This window comes from Strix aluco, chromosome 2, assembly GCF_031877795.1.
Source record: "Strix aluco isolate bStrAlu1 chromosome 2, bStrAlu1.hap1, whole genome shotgun sequence".
In the NCBI taxonomy this organism is placed as follows: domain Eukaryota; kingdom Metazoa; phylum Chordata; class Aves; order Strigiformes; family Strigidae; genus Strix; species Strix aluco.
The window spans coordinates 8,554,594-8,573,926 of NC_133932.1; the positions used below are offsets into that span (position 1 = coordinate 8,554,594).

At 48.5% G+C, this 19,333-nt stretch overlaps 2 protein-coding genes across 2 annotated transcripts in view; one reads left to right on the plus strand and one right to left on the minus strand.

The window, feature by feature from the left end:
• Window positions 1-473: 473 nt before the first annotated feature.
• Window positions 474-12,438, minus strand: ZYX (zyxin). Its single transcript, XM_074810518.1, is given in 11 exon segments — window positions 474-1,670; window positions 2,083-2,203; window positions 2,489-2,667; window positions 2,820-2,989; window positions 3,072-3,213; window positions 3,532-4,038; window positions 4,329-4,421; window positions 5,454-5,644; window positions 8,668-8,922; window positions 12,253-12,411; window positions 12,414-12,438. Coding segments are annotated over 11 exon segments (1,953 nt in total). The 3' UTR covers window positions 474-1,559.
• Window positions 12,439-12,477: 39 nt separating this feature from the next.
• Window positions 12,478-19,333, plus strand: part of FAM131B (family with sequence similarity 131 member B) — a 60,079-nt gene continuing 53,223 nt past the window's right edge. The window contains exon 1 of the mRNA XM_074810646.1: window positions 12,478-12,496. The gene's annotated coding sequence lies outside the window, so the exon portion shown is untranslated. The remainder of the gene's footprint in view (window positions 12,497-19,333) is intronic.

The window sequence follows — 19,333 nt, forward strand, 5'->3', positions numbered from 1 at the left end:
TTACTAGATCAATTTGCAAGGAGTCATTAAAGGTTTCCCCCAAACTGGCAAGAGAACAAGGTTTCATGCCTTTGAAGTGTTGAAGCATTGATGCTTACCACAAAGAGGAGTTTCACCTGCAGTGACCAAGACAGTACCATGCTTAAAACCATAAACATCAAGCACAAATGCTTTCTGAAAAGCAATAGTTAAGGCAAAGCAAGCAAATTGACCACTTTATTCCAGTCTGATTCAAGTGAATTTTAATAACTCACCTCCTAGTGACACATCAAGCAAATTACAATCTTGCTGTACTGCCACTGCTTTAAATGAGAGATACTCTTCAGGCACAGAAAAGTAAGAGTTTGAAAAGGAGAGAAAGGCCATTCTCAGACTCCTCATCTCTGGAGCCCAGGTGGAATAGCAACTATACAGTCTCTACTGCCTAAGACAGCAATTCTCATGGGTGGTTGAACAAATACAGCAGACACATGTTAATGGCAAAGAACCCCACTTTTTATTGAATGCAAACAGTGGTTGGACAGTGTAGTTATTCAAAGGGTTTGTTCAGTTTGAGAGTTTCTAGTCCAGGAAACAGGGCTCAGTGCAGTAACACTTACAGCCAGACAGTACATTGCAATTACACTGCAGCTTTCACTGACAGCAGCAAAAGAATCCCTACTGGCATGCAGAAACGTTCCTCAGTCTGCTGAATCCTCATCAACACACCGAGATGCCTCCTAACTACATGCTGCCTGTCCTTATGACGGTCTTTATTTGTAAACATGCATTCTTTGGACTGCTTTGCTACTCTGGTGCCCAGCCTGGCTGTCCAGAAACCACACTGGGAAACACTTCATTTTGGGGAGGAAAAAAAGATTTTTTAAAAAAAAAGTTTCCAAACTCAGGAACAGAGTAGGATTCCAAACATTGCCCGTTCAATCTGGCTAAGGAAAAAAAAGTGACAAGACAGTTAGCCAGTAAAATCCATTAGACACAGAAAAGCTATAGCAGGTTAGCTTTTTCTAGCAACAGTAACAGAGATTCCCAATACGTTCTGCCTCCACACTTTAACCCAGGAGTGAGGGAAGCTTGGGCAGGGGAAGACATCTTGATAATGAGGTGGCACAAGAAAAAAAAATAAAATCAAAGACAGAAGTGGTGTTGAGATGGAGGTTTCCACCTTGTAAGGTCAAATCATGGTTCTTGGCTCCGTGGAACAGAACACTCAGCCTTCCCAGCACCTGCCACCAGGTCGTTCTTGCTGCTTCCACCAGGCGGTGGTGGAGGTCTGGTCTTTCTCCTCCAGAGTCTTGAGGGAACACAGATTGTGCGCTCGCCTTGATCACAGCCACCAGCCTGGAATATGCCGTGGCCAGGAAGTGGCGACAGAAGAGGTCCTTGCTTGGTGGGTGTGCAGAGGGAAGTCTAGGAGCAGTGAATCCTACATGAGTAAAGAACTGTGCTGGCATAGTCTCCATTGGTAGCAGCCTGCCTTGTCAGGCAGAGGGACAGGACAACGGCGGGGAGGGGAAGAGCATTGAGTGCAGGGGGTCTCGAGTATGCCCCCTCCAAGCTCCTCAGTGTGCCGTTTTGGCACGAACAGTGTGACATTTGATACACAGCACGTGCCCATCCAGTGGAAAGCACCCATTCTCATCTGCTTCAATGGACAAAGGCTTCCCACAGTCCTAAACAGGGAAAGAAAAGAGGGAGAGAGCTCAGTGACAGCCAGTGGCAGGGTGAATGCATTCAAGGACGTAAGCAATGCCCCCCCGCATCAGGATAATGGCTCACAGCCCACTGCTCTGTCTCTGATGGTGCTAACTGGAGATACTATTTTGAGGGAAAAGCAAGCGCCTTCTGTGATCCCCACACGTTCCCCCAGTATCCACAGCTGCTGTATTAGGGATGTTAAGAGACTACAACCCTGCGCAGTCCTTGCTCACGGACCTGCGGTCTGTCAATGTCTAATCTTTTCCTGAATCTGCTTCAGAAATGCTCCAGATTCATTCAAAACAACCTTAGTGTTTGGTCAGGATAGACAACAAAGGTCCCAGGTGGGCATGGGAGAGGCAGGAGGAGCAGGGCCACCAGGCTTACCTCACACTTGTAACATTTCATGTGGAAATTCTTCTCCAATGCCACCACACGCACCGTCTCATCCTTTCCAGGCTCTGGCATGATGGGTTCACTACAGACTGAGCAGCGTGGAGCATACTTCCTGCAACACACAAAAACATGGAGGAGACCATGACCACTGTGGTGACGTTCAATGCAAATTTCTCCTTACTGCCATACAATAGTATTAGCAGCAGAAGAATAATAAATCACAAAGAAGTTTAGGTGGGAAAAGACCTTAACTACTACAAGGTACATTGCCAACTCAATTTTAACTTCATGCCTAACAGATCACATGGGCAACACAACCTCGTATTGCAGCAAAATTTAGCAGGTGTGAGGGAATCGGGCACCTTTCAGGCACCACACGCGCATGCGCTCTCCGTACCTGTGGTAGTCATCCACGCAGTGAGGCTGGTTGGCCTGGTCCACAATAAAAGAGGCCCCCTCCAGAGGGGTATGGCACATCACGCAGGTGAAGCACTGAGGATGGTAGGAGTTACCAGTGGCCTTCAGCATCCGGTCCGTGATGGTCTGTTTGCAGACACTGCACTTTTCCAAGGTCCCCTGAGCCCAAAGAAAACAAGTAAGACACATTAATCCCCCACCCCTGGGAGGCTACACCACAGACAGGCAAGATGGAAGGAGGAAGGGAAAGCAAGAGAGAGCAACCACAGCAAGCTCAGCTCTCTCCAGTAGCTGTTATTCCAGCGACTCACAGCATAGCAGTCCTCACAGAAGGGCTTCTCGTCCACATTGTAGAACTGCTGCCCCTGCAGCTGCTTCTCGCATTTGAAGCAGGTGAAGCATTCCACGTGGAAGAGGCAGTCCAGGGCCCTCACAGCTGGCTGGGTTCGCGATAGGGGCTTCCGGCAGAAGCCGCAGAGCTCTGTCGATGGAAGAAGAAAGGGATTAGGAGAGATGAAAACCCACCGGTCTTAGTCCTGCTGCTGTCCACTGAGGGAACGCACCAGAAGTAGCAGCCTCTGTTGGGGGTGGATGCTCCATATCCTTCATTAGTTTCTGGGTCAACATCTCCAGCTCTTCTACCTCCTTCATGGTCAGACAGGAATTTCCCCTAGGTGGATCTGCACTGGAGCCTGTGGGTTTATGCTGCAGGAAGAGGAAACATTCAATCACAAAGGACAAATATAGACAGACTCCTTCCCACCCCATCCCTAATAAACAAACTTCTCTCCCCTTTACTTTTCCCCTCTCTCTCTCAGAGCAATCTGCCACCTACTGTGCTTGTTTTTTTCCACCTTTACATGGAGTCCTACCCTCACCACCACTGGCTCTAGTTACATCTCTCTCTCAGATTGGTAACAGCCTCCCTTAGCCTGGGACAGACTCTCCCTCCTCATCCTCCAACTTCACTCCAATGATGCTGTGCCTGTCCAAAGACACTGGTGCCATGGTCCTATCCCTTACCGTGTCTTTTGCAGCAGCAGGTTGTTCTGTGGGACGTGGCTTCACCTGCACTTGGGGTTTTTCCCTCTGCTGGGCGTAGGTGAAATTGGGAGGCTGTGGCCGAGAGGAGGGACCTGAAGGTGAAGGGGCAGTGAACTGAGTCTGAAGGGAGGTAGGATATCTTGTAGAGTTTGAGGGAGCCATGGGAACACTGCCACCTGATTTAGACCCAGACTTAGGAGAGCCAGCAACAGGGGGTGGGGTGAATTTAGGGGTAGGCTGAGCAGGAGGGACAGCGGGGGAGGGAGGAACTGGTGCTTGGGGCTCCTTGCGTTGCTGTGGGGCTGCCCACGGGGTTGGCGAGGGGGTGAAATCCACTCCAGGGGGCTTGAAAGGTAAGCTTCCACTTGGCTTTGGAGTGAACTTGGAAGGAAAGGAATGAGGAGTATCTCTGGGTGCAGATGGGACTTCCACATGGGCTTTTGAGGCCAATGGTTTCTCCAGAGAACCTGTGGATCCTGGAGATACCTGTAAAGTGAAGTCACAGAGAGAAACAAGCAGTTATCAGCAAGGTGGAAGAGAAAATATGCTGTCTACAGCAGTAAGTCAGCAGCTATCCCAGACCCACAATGCTAAGAGTTCCCACAGTGTTACATATTTAGCAGTCTTGACAGGTTGCAAGATCTATGCTTTCTGGTCCTTCGTGTACACTTTTGTGCTATGATTTATACAGACATTTTCAGTAGCACCCTTCTTGCTACCTGCATTCAGCAAACCAGTCACCTCTCCTTCCACCTGTGACATTCTGGAGAGCTCACCCGCGATTTGAAGGGGTCATTCTTCTCCATGTCATCCAACATTACGGACAGTGAGTCAATCTCAAGATCAATGCTGCTCATCTTGCCACGTACCTATACCACCGTCCATGAGGAAAGAGGGAGCAGAGCACATTACAGGAACAGCCAGAGAAGCGGGTGTATCCCCTTACAATAGCAGATTTTGACACTTTGGACTGTAGTACAGATCTGCTGCTTGGAGTGGGTAGCAAGTTGCTGAGGATGAACAGGGCACAGTCTCCAAGGTCTACAAACAGTGGGAAAATGCACAGCCCAAAGAAACTCAGACAGATTTAGGTGGGAAAAGCCATCTGGAAGTCTCTAATCCGACACCCTGCTGACAGCAGGGCTATCTCCCAAGCTAGACCAGGTTGCTCAGCGCCTTGTCCAAGTGATTTCTGACCATCCCCAAGGATGCAGATTCCCCAGCCTCTCTGGGCACCTGTGCCAGCGCTGAGCCACCCTTGGAGGGGAACAGGTTTTTTTCTTCTGTCCAACAGGAATTTCCCTTGCCACAACCTGCATCCATGGTCTCTTGTTCTCTTGTTGTGCCCCAGTAAGAAGAATCTGTCTTCTCTCCAGCCCTCCTTTATGTATGGCAGACTGCAGTTAGATCCCTGCCTTGGCCTCCTCTTCTGCACGCTGAAAAAACCCAGCTCTCATACCATGTGCTCCAACCCCCAACGATTGCTACGACCCTTGGCTGGATTGCACCTAGTTCAGTATTCCTCTGGGGGTATTTTACTGGGGAGCCCAACTGGAAACAGCTCTCCAAGATGCAGCCTTACTGAAGAGAGGAGTAACCACTGTCCTTGTGCTGCTGAGCACCCTTGCACACACGCAGCCCAGCATGTGGTTGGCCTTTATTACCACAAGGGTGCATTGCTGGCTCACATTCAACTCACTGCTCACCAGAAACCCCAGGTCCTTTGTCTGCAGAGCTGTAGCCCGGCCAGTTGACCCTAACCTATGCTGGTCCGTGGGGTGGTAGCATTTTCTGCTTTCCCAGATCTCAGGGCTTCCTGCTGCTGAGTTCAGAGAGGAGTGAGAGGCTGTCCCAACTCACAGAGCATCACAAGAAACTACACTTCCCTTGACCTTACTCACCTGCGGGGCAGGTACCTTGGTCACAGGCCCTTCATCAAACATCGGTGGCGGAGGAGGAGGAGGAGAAGGAAAAACTTCTTCTGGGGCTGGTGGAAAAGGCTCTTCAAAGGGTGGTGGGGGTGGAGGAAAAGCACAGTTTGAGGAAAAACTTGCCTCCTCTCCAGGTGGGGGAGGAGGTGGCAGCGGCAGCTCTATGGGGAAGAATGAGAATAAAGCAAGTTTGGGTCATTTCTTACTCTTAGCCAGTACAAACCCCAGGAAGGGGTTTGAAGCAAGTACCCAGGGAACCCCAGCACCCATCAAGGACAACTGAACTCCGCAGACTGGCTTTTACCTTGTCCAAAGCCACTTGCCATCATATAAACTTTCTTCAGTAGCTACTGCAATTAGTCACTGGGAATAGTTATTGTATAATTGTGAAACATGTCTTACTATGCCATATCCCACTCCTCTCATTCTTCCATCCCTAACATATGCTGCTCTTCCCAGTAACTGGCTCAGATTGCTGAATACAGAGCGAATACAGAGCAGCATTAGAAGGAACGCCAGCAGACAACCCAGGACCCCAAAGAGCCTGCATTATTACATGAAAATAAGCTGGCACCTTGCAGCTGGCTAGTAAGCACTACAAGAAACAAGCTGGGGGTGGGGGTAAATGTGGGGTGGGGCAGCAAGTCAGACCAACTACCCCTTATGCTTATGAGGAATCTTTGGAACTGCTTTATTTTTCTGGGAGATGAAAACAGCTTTCCTTTTGGAGGCTAAAATGTCCCCATACACAACACAGATTAGGACATGAGAAATTTTCCAGAACCCTTTTAAGGAGGCTGAAAAGCATCGGAGTGCCTCAATCTCCTAGAAGAAAACCCCATTGCTTCCACCTATTCATATTTACTGAAGGTGTGGAACAGGCAAAAAGAGACATTTTCTACTGCAACACAGTCAAACAAATGTCAATCTTCTTCCCTGCACCATGTATGGGAGAAGTTGTCTTCTCATCATACAAGCAGCAAAGAACACTGAACACAAGGAGGCTTAACTTCCACATCCCTTCTTCTGGAGACCCACCTTTCTTCCTAGCTAGCCCCAACCAGCAGTAGGGTGAAAGACCATGTTTTTCACTCCTGATACTCCATTTGCAACTTTTAACAGTAGTAATCGAATTGTCTCATCTTTATACCCAGTTGTTGTCAACAGACTTTATAAGGACTTCTTATCTGTAACCTAAGGGAAACAATACTGCCCTTTCAGAAAATGGAAGCCAAAATCTTATTAGCCAGTGGAATGCATAACCTCTTTCAAGCCTTCTTGTGCCACAGAAATTCTGCTTGAGGGTGGGAAGTAATACTACGCTGTTATTTTTTCTTTGAAACAACAGTTTGGGATCAAGTTTGTATACACTTGCCTTTCAGTTTATTGAAATGATAAAGAATATTGCAGAAATGAAGCCCTGATCTGCTGTCACATTGTTTCAGATGCACTAAAAGCCTGTTTTATTAATTATTCATACAAACAAAAAAGTTCCTCACAAAGTTACTGTGCCAGATTTGTAGAATGATCGATACTAAATATAACATTCCTACAGCAGTATTAACTTAGCCATCCTGCCTTTTAACACAAAGCAACCAATTGCTACGGATTTATGTTATACTACTATTTGTTTGGGGAGTGTATAAGAAAGGGAGAGAAGGACTGAAAAGATACATCAGGTAAGGATCAAATCAGATGCATTTCTCTCATGGCTGAGTTTTGGTGGTTCATCTGTACTTCAGACGTCTTGCTGGCAGCCCTCACCTGATGGTGACACGGCAGCTTAAGCCAAATGGTTCTTTTGCTAATCCTTCTGTCAAGTTAGTTCCTCCACAATAAGCTTTATAAGGAAGGGAGAAGTGGAGCAAACATCACCCAATCCTCCACTCGCACTATATCTTGAAAAATATTTTTTAACATCCTTCTGCTTTTATACTTCTGGTAATGTATTTGTGTCCGTTTGAGACCTTCTGACAGACACATCCCTAATCCGCACAACTATAGCAGAAAATCATAAAGCCTAATATGGGACCTTGGAGTACAGTCACGAGATTCCTGACAACAATGTATGACAAAAAGGTCACCAGATTTACCTGGTACAATTCTAGGAGACAGAACCAGCAACATGCTGAGGCCCTTATGACTTGAGAAATGGAAGAAATGGCTTAATATTTTGTCTCCTCTGAGCACAGAACCAGCCTTCCTACCATCAGGTCAGTTGCCCACTAACTCAGCATGCTAACCTGGAAAACATCAGTGCTGCAGCCTGTGCTAGACAGCGAAAGGAATTTAAAACAGCAGTTCGCATTAACTGAACATGTGTGTCCCAACTGAGATGCACCCCTGATAAGAGTCTTGGGGTAATATGCATTAGCAAGAGGTCCTTAAGGAAATTTCTAGTGACCCCATGCTGATCAGTTCCAACTAGGGAGCCACAGAACCAGGAACCATCTGCTTCTTCGAGGGCACAAAACCAACCACCCAACAACAACAACAAAAAAATGACACCACCACCACAGGAAATAAAAAACAACTTTAAAAAAAAAAAGAAAGAAAAAGAAAACCACACTGAAGCAAGTTGTTACTCTACACAGGAAAACACACTCAACCCAAACCACTAGGAAAAAGTACAAAACTCTACAAGCCATACAAACTCTAAGTCTCACTTCCTGTTTATGATAGCTTCCACCATTTTTTCATGCAATTATTTCTTCCTCCTCATCTCCAGCAGCAAAGATGGCAATTGCAGAGCCCACAAGGAGGATCTCTACAGTCAGAGACAACCAACTTGACCTGAGATGAATCAAGAAGGGGAACAGCATGATTCATCACCACCAGGGTAAACTTCCCTGCACCGTATTTGCTCTCAGACATGCTGGCCAGAAACTAACTGCAGTTACACAATTATGCACTCAGGAAATACTATGAAAAAATGCATCACATTCCTCCAGCATCAGCGTAATGCAGGATTGCCTTCTCGCTTCCTTTCCTAATGGAGATACTACGTACTTTGAGATCCCTTTACAATCATTTTATCTCACTCTGGAACCTGCCAGCCTGTACAGTAAGAGTATCCGTCACTTACAGCAGTTATGCCCGTTCTCATGTTTAGCCCAGTTACAGACCTCACACCCTGAGAATTTAGAAATGCATATTCACATCTGCCACACCAACCCTCACCTACCTTCTACCAGCATGGACGCTGATGGAATCTCCCCCACCCTCCCCATCTGAGCACGCTGGGTGCCAGCTCCAGGAGGCGGGGGCAGCGATGACTCTGATGCACCACCAGCCTTGAAGGGGTTCACCTTGGGTTTAGGGGCGACCACAGGAGCAAACTTCTTCTGCGGGTTGTAGAAGGAAGGGGTAGAAATGTTGATACTGACTGTGGATGTCATGCGGGTCCCTGGGGCACCAGGGGAGGCCATCTTCTCAGCACCTGGCAGAAGGGAAGAGGGAAGAAACCTATATGAAGTCAGCCTTGGGCCAGAGTGGAAATTAATAGAGAGGAAGATGTAAAACAGGGGGATACAGGAGTTTGAGTCTGGCCAGAGGCTGAGGTGCCTGAGCAAGCACAGAGCACTTCCAGGTCAGCACAGGATAAAGGAGACACAGAAACAGCAGACAGCTCGAATGACACTTCACCACTTCAACTCATTATGGCATTAACCGCAAAGGGGTTCTTGCCACGGAGAAAACCCAGCTCTTCGCTGTGCAAGAACCCTGCATGCACGCATGCTGGAGAGGAGCTGTGGGCTGCCAGAATGAGTGATATCCACCACGCACACCAAGCCCCCCACACCCTAAGGAGGGTGCCCCCACACACCGGGGCCTTCCCAGAACTGGAATCAGCATCTCCTCTCCCCCACTTACTCAATAACACCAGCCTGTTCCTCTTGACCTCAGTGAAGTCCCCCTTCACCCCCTGCACCCTCCACCCCCAGCATGCTGGGGGGGCACAGGCAGCTGCAGCAGAGGCAGAGCAGGGCGGGTGAGGACTCTCTGGTGTCACATCCCCAGCAGAGCCCCCCTGCTCTACCGGAGCTCACCTTCACTTTTCCCCCTCCCTGTCCCTAGTGAGGGTGACAGCAGCTCCCGCCACCCCCGGGATGCCAGGCACCCCCCGGGGCTGCAGCGGGGGCTCCCGGCGTGCATACAGACCCTCTCCACTCACTCCTTTCCGCCAGCAGCCTCACACAACCAGAGAACAGCCTCTCCAAGTCAGGAACCGTAGGTCTCATGAGGAGAGCCACATTGCCAGAATTCCCTCAGCCCCGCAATCCAGGCCTCAAATCTCATCTGTGCTAGAAATCTCCACAAAGCCAGATGCTTTGTTGTAAAGTCTGGCGTGCCTATAGTCCCCCTAACACCCCAGCACAATAGAGCTTCCGCCAGCACGGGGACTCCATGCCAGCACTTCAAGTTGGCATGTTCAAATCGGTGCCCCTCCACACTGCCGGCCTCTCTCGCCCTGACAAGGGCAGACAGCCCTGGTGCCACAAACATCCGCCCGCCGCTAACACACCCATGGCTGCTGATAAGACCCATGGTGCCCCATCCTAAGAGCTCCCACAACTCAGTGGCTATTAGTAACCCGTAACAGCTTCTCCAGGTCACAACAGTGTGACAATACAGACAAATGTTAAGTCCACACTTCTGCACTTTTTGTTCCCGCTGTGCAGGGCTGATGAGTTGCGTGCGCTTTGACAAACCCTTCTGGGCTTTTCAAAAGGAGGAAGAGGCTGCAACAGTAAGCGTCAGCATCTCCCACGTGATCCAGCATGGGAAAGGGCTAAGGCAGAAGAATAATTAGCAAGGTCTGCCCTCAATATCTCAGACTTGTAGGGGTCAACAGACCTGCAAGTCAGAAGGGACTGACCAACCCCCTCTAGTCTGCAGCCTCCCACCGAGCTACAGAAGCTATGAAAAGGACCTCCAGCCTTCTTTAGGGACTACTGCCTCATGCTCCGCTGTTCCACTATGGTGTAACAAACCACCTGGTAGTAGTTCTACCAGAATGGACAGCATTATGAGCAGAACACCACAGCGACCACATCACTTCTGATCATGACCCATCTCAACACAGAGACAGTCTTGGGACATCATTTGCTTTGCAAAAAAAGCGCTGGCTGTGCTACCAGCAGCTGTTATCCTCCTTAACCCAAAGCAGCCCACTTCCCAGTATGTGATGTCACGCTTAAGGCCCTTTCTGTTCGGGGCTGTCTCCATCCAGCAGCTGCCCCTGCTCGTCCTCACTTCTGTTTATTGGTCCACCCCCACGCCGACCAAACTTGCAGAGAGTCACCCCCCAGCCCGGCAGTGTTGCCAGTGCCATCTAAGCCTTACCGAAACCACACAGCTAATGTGAGGTCCTGCGGCGCTGTTTGTAAAAGCTATTGGAGAGGGAGTGTCACACCAGCAGCCCTAATCTCAAATCCTTCTCGTCCTCACATTTACCCCGAGGGGAGAGATTTTTCTGCATGCTGTAACAGCATTTAAGATGACTCAAGTGGAACTATGAAGAAACCTGTCCCCAAAGGAGACAGTCAGGATACTCAGTTGCCTCATACACTGTTTCTGTCTAACAGAGAGCAAGAAGTAGGAGGACAGAACCAAGTGACACCTCTCTCAGCAGCACAGTCACCTCCCAGAAGGTCCCTTGGTGGGTCTGCCACCTCTTATGCACCCAACTTTCACTTCTTTGACCCCAAGCCACGACTTTCAAAACCTCATCTCCTTTCCTGGGGTAGCAAAACGAGGAGGAACCTGAGGAAGCAGAGCGCCAAGCGTTATTTTTCACCTTTGCTAGTGGAAAGCAGTTTGGCTCCAGCCCCCCTAAAAGCTAGCCAGCACTGCAGAGTGACACGCCACATCTGTACTTCCCCAATTTGCCAACTTCCTCCCAACTGAGAGGAGTCAGAAGCAAAAAGTACAGAATATGAGGTGAACAGATTAAACAGATTTAGGAGTTATGCTTATTTTCATCCTCTCATACAGTCTATTTCCAGAAAGTTCTCCCAGCCTGGCCCAAAGTTTAAAAGCTTCAGAGAGCAAAGTCCTATCAGCTATGCAAGCTGGAAGGTAGAGCCTTAAAACAACCGGGCTGGGGGACGGAGGCATTCAGACCTACAAACTTCTCACACATATGCTGGGTTTGCCTCCTTCCTGTGCAGGGGGAGGGGAAGAAAAAAAAAATAACTAAGAAAACCACCAAAATTATATGCAAACATATTTAAAACTTTAGGAAGTTCTACGACTTTACAAGCAGTTGTGTCTTCACTTCCTCAGGGCGCTCCCAGAGAGACAGAAACTCGTAAATTAAAGAAATTTCATGCACAAAGAGCTCCAGATTCCTCTCTCTCAAGCACATCTGGAAAAAGGCTCCATAGGTGTCTCACTCATCCCTACGCACACAAAAGGCAGCTTGTCCCGAGCAAACCCAGCAACACCCCCTCCCTCTTCCCCACCGCTGGAGCTACACGGGAGCGCTTGGCTGCCTCCATTTCACCGAGAGGGAAGAAAACTCACCAGACCCCCGCACACGCGAAGGGAAAAAAAAAACAAAAAAACAAAAAAACAAAAAACCCCAAACCAAACACCCCAACGAGCTACGACCGTCAATCGAGCCCAAATCGCCCGAGAGACCTTGCAGGAGAGGAGGAGCCCCTCCCGGCGGGAGCGGCACCCCCGACGCCGCGGTGCTCGCCCAACGCCAGCCCCAGGGCCGCAGACAAAAGCTTTTTCGTTAAACCGTAGAGCAGAGACTCACCTCTGGGGCCGGGGGAGCGGGAAATGCCCCCCCCCACTCCCCGCCGGGGCTGCTGACGGCGGGGCTGGGGCTCGGCCTGTCCTACCGAGAAAGGCAGCAGGAATGAAAGGTGGGGGAGCTGCTGAGCCCAAGCGCTGCCTACCAACTCGCGAAAAAAGCCTCGCCCAGGCAAAGTTGTTTGACCATAAAAGGAGAGAGGCTGCGCGAACAGCTGAGCTCACTCGCTGGGGAATGTGGCGATGAGGTAAGGGGGGATGGCGCGGCGCGCCCCGCCGGGAGCCCCGCGCTGGCAGCTTCTCCGCGCCCCCTCCGGCTTTACCGGCAAGGAGCGGCGGGGGGTGGGGTGGGGTGGGGTGGTATTTCTCTGGCTACCAGCGGTCACAATGAAGAAATGTTTGTGGGGGCTCTCCTCCCGCCGCCTCGCAGCGCGGTCCCCGCCTCCCGCGCCAGAGCAGGGCCCTGCTGCTCCCGTCTCCCCTAACTCCAGTGCTGCCCCCCAGCCCGGCCAGTCGCTGAGCTGGATTTTCGGAAGAAATTCAGCAGCTCTGGTGAGTCAGGGTCCCCACTGGCCTCTTCCCCGCACGATCCAGCTGCGAGAGCATCTGACTCGTCCCGCCCCGCCTGAGTCGTCCAGAAATTAAAGCAAATGTCAGATGACTCCACCGTGTAGAAAAGCGACTTGTTCTTGTACCGGCTGCAAGGCAAACATTGAACCGTTCTATGTCAAACAGTAGCTGCTTGAATTGCTTTGCTGTATAGCCTGTGCTGCCCATCGGGTTTATTTTTATCTCAGTTGGGGCTGGGGGTTCAGTCCTGCTCTAGAGCAGGGACTGCCTAACACAGCACAGCAGAGCGTGGAATTTTCAACCCCAGTCTTTTCTTCTTGCTCCTAAACCTCTTACGGAGGAGGGATACCAATAAAGACAATTCCTGTGCTTTGCTGTACTTTGGAATTGGGCCTTCATATTGGGGTTAATACCCCTGCTATTGCAACTTCCCTGGAGTTACTGTATTTGGTAATGCTTGGGAGATCTGGGGCTTGTCTGCTCCTAAAACTTATCTATCAACATAGGTACCTTTCAGTACTGGTATTTACTCACAGGTGGGTGAGTTAAACCACAAACCTCACCAGTTAGACTCCCACTGTACACCACTGCAAAATCTTCATATTGGAGAGCTATGCAAAGAGGTTCATCAAGGCTCAGGAAATCCACTGTAAACAAATCTTTAATTTTACAGGCAAGGTTTGTAAAAAGAGGTAAAATCTTTTATTTAACCAGCTAATACATTTGGAAAAATTGGGCCCTCTGTGGGGTGTTTTACATACCATATGAAGATGTCACCCATAGCAATGTGTAGCACGGAGCATCTCCTTTCATAGCTGCAACCATTGATCTATGGCTGGGAATTGCTTAGGGATCTATAGCTCTTGTATGGGTGCTAAATAATTCTGAAGTTACTGACACTTTTGTTGGCATGGCATCAGCCCCGTTACCTCCCACGAGTAATGCACAAAGTAATTATACAGGATAAGGAAGGTATCTCTGTGCTGGGTCTTCTAACACTGTCACTTTCCTAGTGCAGACATTCTTTTTCCTTCTTGGTCAGGTAGTCAGTGCAGAGCTAACCAAATGCTGGAACATCACAGCACACCTTACACAATCAGCGTGACCTCAGAGTACTCTGCCACTGTTCCCTGGACTAGCCCCGACTACAGAGAAAACAAAGAATGTCTCAGACTGAGATTAAAAAAGTGCTGAGAGAATATGAAAAAAATCTGCGCTCTCATACTTTCTGGTCACATCCCCATAAATCCAGAAGCTTGCATGTTTGATTGTCTCACCGATGTGGTGATGAAGGCAGATCAAGTGAAGTGGGAATAAGAACAAGAAAAGCACACCCTCTTAGACCTTTTGTACTATCTCCTCACTACGAGGAAACAAATATGAAACAGAGAAGTGTTTAGCAGGTTGGACATGTGAAAGCTAGAATTCTCAAAGTGGAATACATCATAATACACAGAGGGAAACTTTAATCTGATTTCATGCTTGCCATATAGTGGATTTAAAGTTTGTGCTTGTGTAATCAGAGATGAAGATGAACTAACTTCCCTATGTAAGTTCTGATTCCTCTAGAAAGAAAGTAAGAATCTCCTTATGCTAGCAACCTTCCTTCACGCAATTCTTCGGAAGAGTAGATATTTTTCTGCTGCAGACTGAAATTAGTGCCTCGAGATGTACACAGCTGTAGTCAGTCTCCTTAGTTGAAGCAAAGTATTAGTCCTCAATAGGCATTTAGCTGTCTGGGTACAGAGATGGATCAGCAGGTGTACTCAGCTTGTTCTGCCAGACCTTGTTGTTTCTGGAATTAGCAGCAGTCCTCTGCGTAAATCACTTTGGCTGTTCCATGCCATGAAAAAAGTGATCTGGTGTTTTGGAGTATATTGTGGTGTGAATGCTACTCTGCACCACGGGTGAAATGACAGCCCACTACAAAGCAGAGGTTGGAGGGATTTAGAATATGCAGTTCTAGCTGGATGCTTCTTTGAGATGAGTGACAGGAAGCAAGCCCCAGTACTGGCTGTCAAATCAAAGCTTAGAAATTCTTAGAGTTCAAGGAACCCACCTTAGAGAGACTAAGTTTTCATGGAGACAGACATAAAGAATCTTCACTGGTAATTCAGCCATGTAATGCAGTGAGTAAATAAAGAATCATGCCATGCAGAAGTGATGTGGCAAATTCATGTACTGCACTGAGTATGCTAGCAGTGATTAGATGCCTATAAAATGAAAAAAAATAGACATAAGAGAAGAAAAAATAAGTCCTTAAATGCAAAAGGAAGTATTATTTACAAGAACACTATCAGGGAATTAAACTTGTCAGGCAGAAAGTCTTACCTAGATTCAGGAGGGTTCAGGTAGCTGCAGATGGGAATCTTTGTGTTACAATAGGTTTAAGGTCAGAGGAAAGCAATCTAGATGCTGGACAGGGTGCTTTAGTTGTGTTAATAATGTAAAACATCTGCATCTGTGTAATCTCCATCCATATCAACAGATCAATTAGTGTTATTTTATCTCAGCGTGAGTTAATAGTTAGTGATGACGTCGGAGTCCATGTTTTTCCTAACCAATGAAAAGTTCTCTTATCTGTGTTGTATCTCTAATACTTCTTTAGTCCTATAACTTCTGTTTAGCCTAACCACACTTCAGTGATTAATGCTAAGCTTGTACCTTGTAAGCTTTCCCTGTGCTGTATTAAATGCTATGTCTGGGCCTACTGGAAGAGTTGGGAATATATAATTGGCCCGCTTTGGTCCTCGGTCCGAGAGGTACAGAAGAGGTTAGGCCCACACTGTCCAGGGCAGAGCCACCTGTGGCAAACTGTCTGCATCCGTACAGACCAATGGGTGTAATGCATCCTGGTAAGAGCTCTCTTGGGATCTGTTGTGCTCCCACAGCTCAGCCCTCTCTGGGTGTGCTCCTCCCTCCCTCATACTGCGTGTCCACCATGTGAAGGGCTACATCTGGCATAAGCTGACACCTCCCATGGCTGTTGCTCCCACTCTCTGTGGAGGCCGTGATGCATGCAGAGCTGCCTTTCTCCTGGCTGAACAGCAGTTTCAAGTTGGAGTGCCTCAGCCCTGCTGTGGGATGCGTGTCAACAGCTGGGTGCCAAACACACAGAGATGCACTGGGGATGGCAGAGCCTCCAGTCCTGATGAGCCTCGTCATCCTCCTGCATCTGTGAAACTGGCACACAGTCAGGAATGCTAGCTGCAAAGGTCATGAATTCTGGAGAAGTCCCTGAACAACCAGCTACCCAGGACAAATAACTAGTATCTCTGCTGTTTCCCTTCAAAACTGAGTCTGCAGTGCAAAGCACACTTTGGAAGTGTCCCTCCCCAAGAATGGGAGCTGTTTAGCAGCCACAGAGCCTCCATGATCTCTGAAAAGTGTCACTGCACGTTTTCAAATCTCACTATGAAAGTATTGTATGGCACGCACACACATATGTACATACTTCAAAAGGCCATTCTGGCCGTACACGTACAATTAGATTACCCTGCCTAAAACACTAGAATAAGCCATAAGCTGTAAACAAAAAAGCCCAAACCTTTGCTGTGCCAGGAAACACTTTTTAGTGAGGCAAATTGGTCACATACAAATAAGGGGGAGGAAAGTATTTAGGGCAGTGGTGGAGTCCCCATCCCTGGAGGGGTTGAAGAGTCAGGTTGACCCAGCGCTGAGGGATCTGGTGGAGTTGAGAACGGTCAGTGTGAGGTTAATGGTTGGACTGGAGGATCTTCAAGGTCTTTTCCAACCTAGATGATTCTGTGATCTCTGTGGTGTGACCTTGGTCATGCCAGCACATGACAGGCCATCAGAGTCACCAGGCAGCCAGGGGTCTGGGGTGGTGTCTGTACAGGGAAGAAGCTCCATTTCAGCAGGGCTGTCAAGTCTTTCCTAGACAGAGCCATGGCAGAGGCTCCTGGGCAGGAGGTGCAGCTCCCAGATGAATTACCACTGCTGTTTCCTTGTCTCCTGCCAGCCAGATTTCCTGCTGAGCTGCTGCCTCTGTCCGCTTCTCGGCAGGGCGGCATGCCTGCAGCTCTATGGCTCCTGGGGCTTGTTCTCTGGCAGGCTTCCTTCCCCTCACACCGCTCTCCCACACCTTCTGTTCACTGCTTCTGCTGGGCTCTGTGCCTGAGGGATGAGGGAAGCAAGCAGGCTGTCCCAGCAGGTATCTCTTTTCCCAGGTGGAGTATGAACTGTTCTGCATCTCTGGAAACCAGTGAGCAGTCAGCCAAGGCCTGGAGAAGGCAGTGGGATGCAGCTGAAGCACTGCTGGGTGACTGGAGCATGCCTGTGTATGCAGCTGAGTGTGGATGGCCACCAGAGCCCATTCTGCTTGGAAATCAGCCATTTCCACATTCCAAGAATACCCTTGCCATTTCCTCAACCGTATGCCCCACCCCTTGCCACCAGCAAGACAAGCGGTGACAGTGACGTACTTGGCTGTTCTCTGGCAAATACTGCTTGTCAGAACTGACTGTCAAAGAAACAGACCTGTCAGCCTGCTAATTAAAGAGTTCCTGTGTGTGGTGCAAGCCTCTTGCCACCGGAGTGCCATGCTCTTGTGGTACAAGTCTCCTTTCTTCACTTCGTTATGTAGTCTTGTAAGCATGGCACAAACAAGCCACGCTCCTTCCTGCAAACGAGTGTAATCAGATCGATGTATGAACTCCACAGAGCTGGGTCCACACCTTGTTTCATCCTGGGAGATTTTGACCAAAAGTTCCAGGGATAATTTTAGTGTGTGTATCTGTTGGGGGGAGGGTGTTGTGTCCTTGGAAAAGGGTTCTTCACCCATGTCCTCCCTGTGACAAAGCTGAGAGGCAAAAGCAGGTTCTCAACTCCCTTGGTCTCATACTGAGACTCCTCCTATGTCATATAACAGAAGTTCTGTGGTGGCTTCCCAGAGAAGCATCTGGTGCAGCTGCTCAGTACTGGAGGGACAGAGATGCTGAGCTACAGTCTCAGTAACATTAACCTGGGATAGGATCCTGGTCACTCCAGTCCCCATGTGGCCCCCTTCTATCCCAGTGCTATTATTCTCTTGCATAAGTGAGATGATAGCCAAATAAGCAGGGATAGGCCTTGGAGGCTGCTCATTATCTATTTTGTAGTGTGCCTACAAAGATGAGATGCATATGTCAGGGCACATTGGACTTGTGAGTACATTAGGAATACCTAAGATTGTTCTGGTCAGGAAGAATGAAGCCTGGTGTAGTCCACACTTGCATTATCTGTAGGGTGTAGACCCTGAAGCAAACTACCCTCTCTTTTGGGCCTCACGAAACCAAATAATTGGTTAACTCCAGACTGGAGTCCTGGCAAAACCTAGTTTGTGCACAGCGTAGATGATCAAGGAACCAAGGCCCTGAAACAAAGTAACAGACAAACCAAATAGACAATATAGGCATACGGTCCAATAGTCTGCTTGCAAAAAATATCAGGCCAAATGTTATCTACAAACTGCACAGTAAACCACAATCTGAGTACAGCTTTAAGAGGTGCAGCCCCTCAAGCCCTTGCTTTCCAAAAGCAAGAGGTGCGGAGCTATATGAAGTTTTCTGCAGTTCCCAGATTTAGTACATGTGGCTGCTAGTATGTTTGCTAGTTAATTGTCAGGGCTAATGCAGGTCCTTGCAGTGGAGCCACTGTCTTTTCAGTGGCAGCTAGGAGTCTGTGACAAGTGACAACTTATGGGAGAAAGCTCATCTTCAAGCAGAGTATGATTTTCAGTCGGTTGAAAATACAAGGGTGTGACAGGCCTTACTGAAGATTTGTGCAAAGTTCATTCCATACCTAGCAAAGTGATCAAGCACTGCAGGACAGCCACTGGCTGTGGAGGATAGGGTGGTAGCAGTTACAGGCCACCACTGCAAGTGCTTTATAGCTAGTCTAAGTGATACTGAGAGATCAGTAGCCACTGCTATTGTTCAAAACTCAGGAGAGGTCCTCAAAATGTGTTCCATCTCGTATTATGAAGCATTGACAATTTTCAGATTGGGTTCTCCAGAGGTGTGCTGGGATGACAGAGGCATAGCCTAATTTCTGGATCAACTGACTACCACTTTTCCTCTCTTAACTGTGAACCATCCCTGCCTGTCAGTAGTAGATGCTTGGGCAAGGGCTCAAGACATAGCATTGCTCAGCTGTGGATGTACATTTCTGGAGATTCATTTTCTCCAACCAAGGCATTCTCCAGTTGCCTTGGTGAAGGTCAATATGATGACCATGTCTCCTACGTACTTGGTAAAAAACCTCCTGACCCTTTGCTTCCATGATGTCACTGCAGACAGATATCAGCCCTTCGGTGCCAAAAGACTAAATTCAACTTAATGACCTTAGCTTGTGGTCAAGATTAGAGGGATGCTAAATTGTAGACTCTTTTTGACTCTTCTATATTCCATATTCTCAGGCTCTTGGCTTGGTTTTGAGGCTGGAATGACTCTCGTTAGACTCAGAATTTCTTTTGTCTTTCAGCCCATACTGATGAGAAGCCTACAGTATGCTGC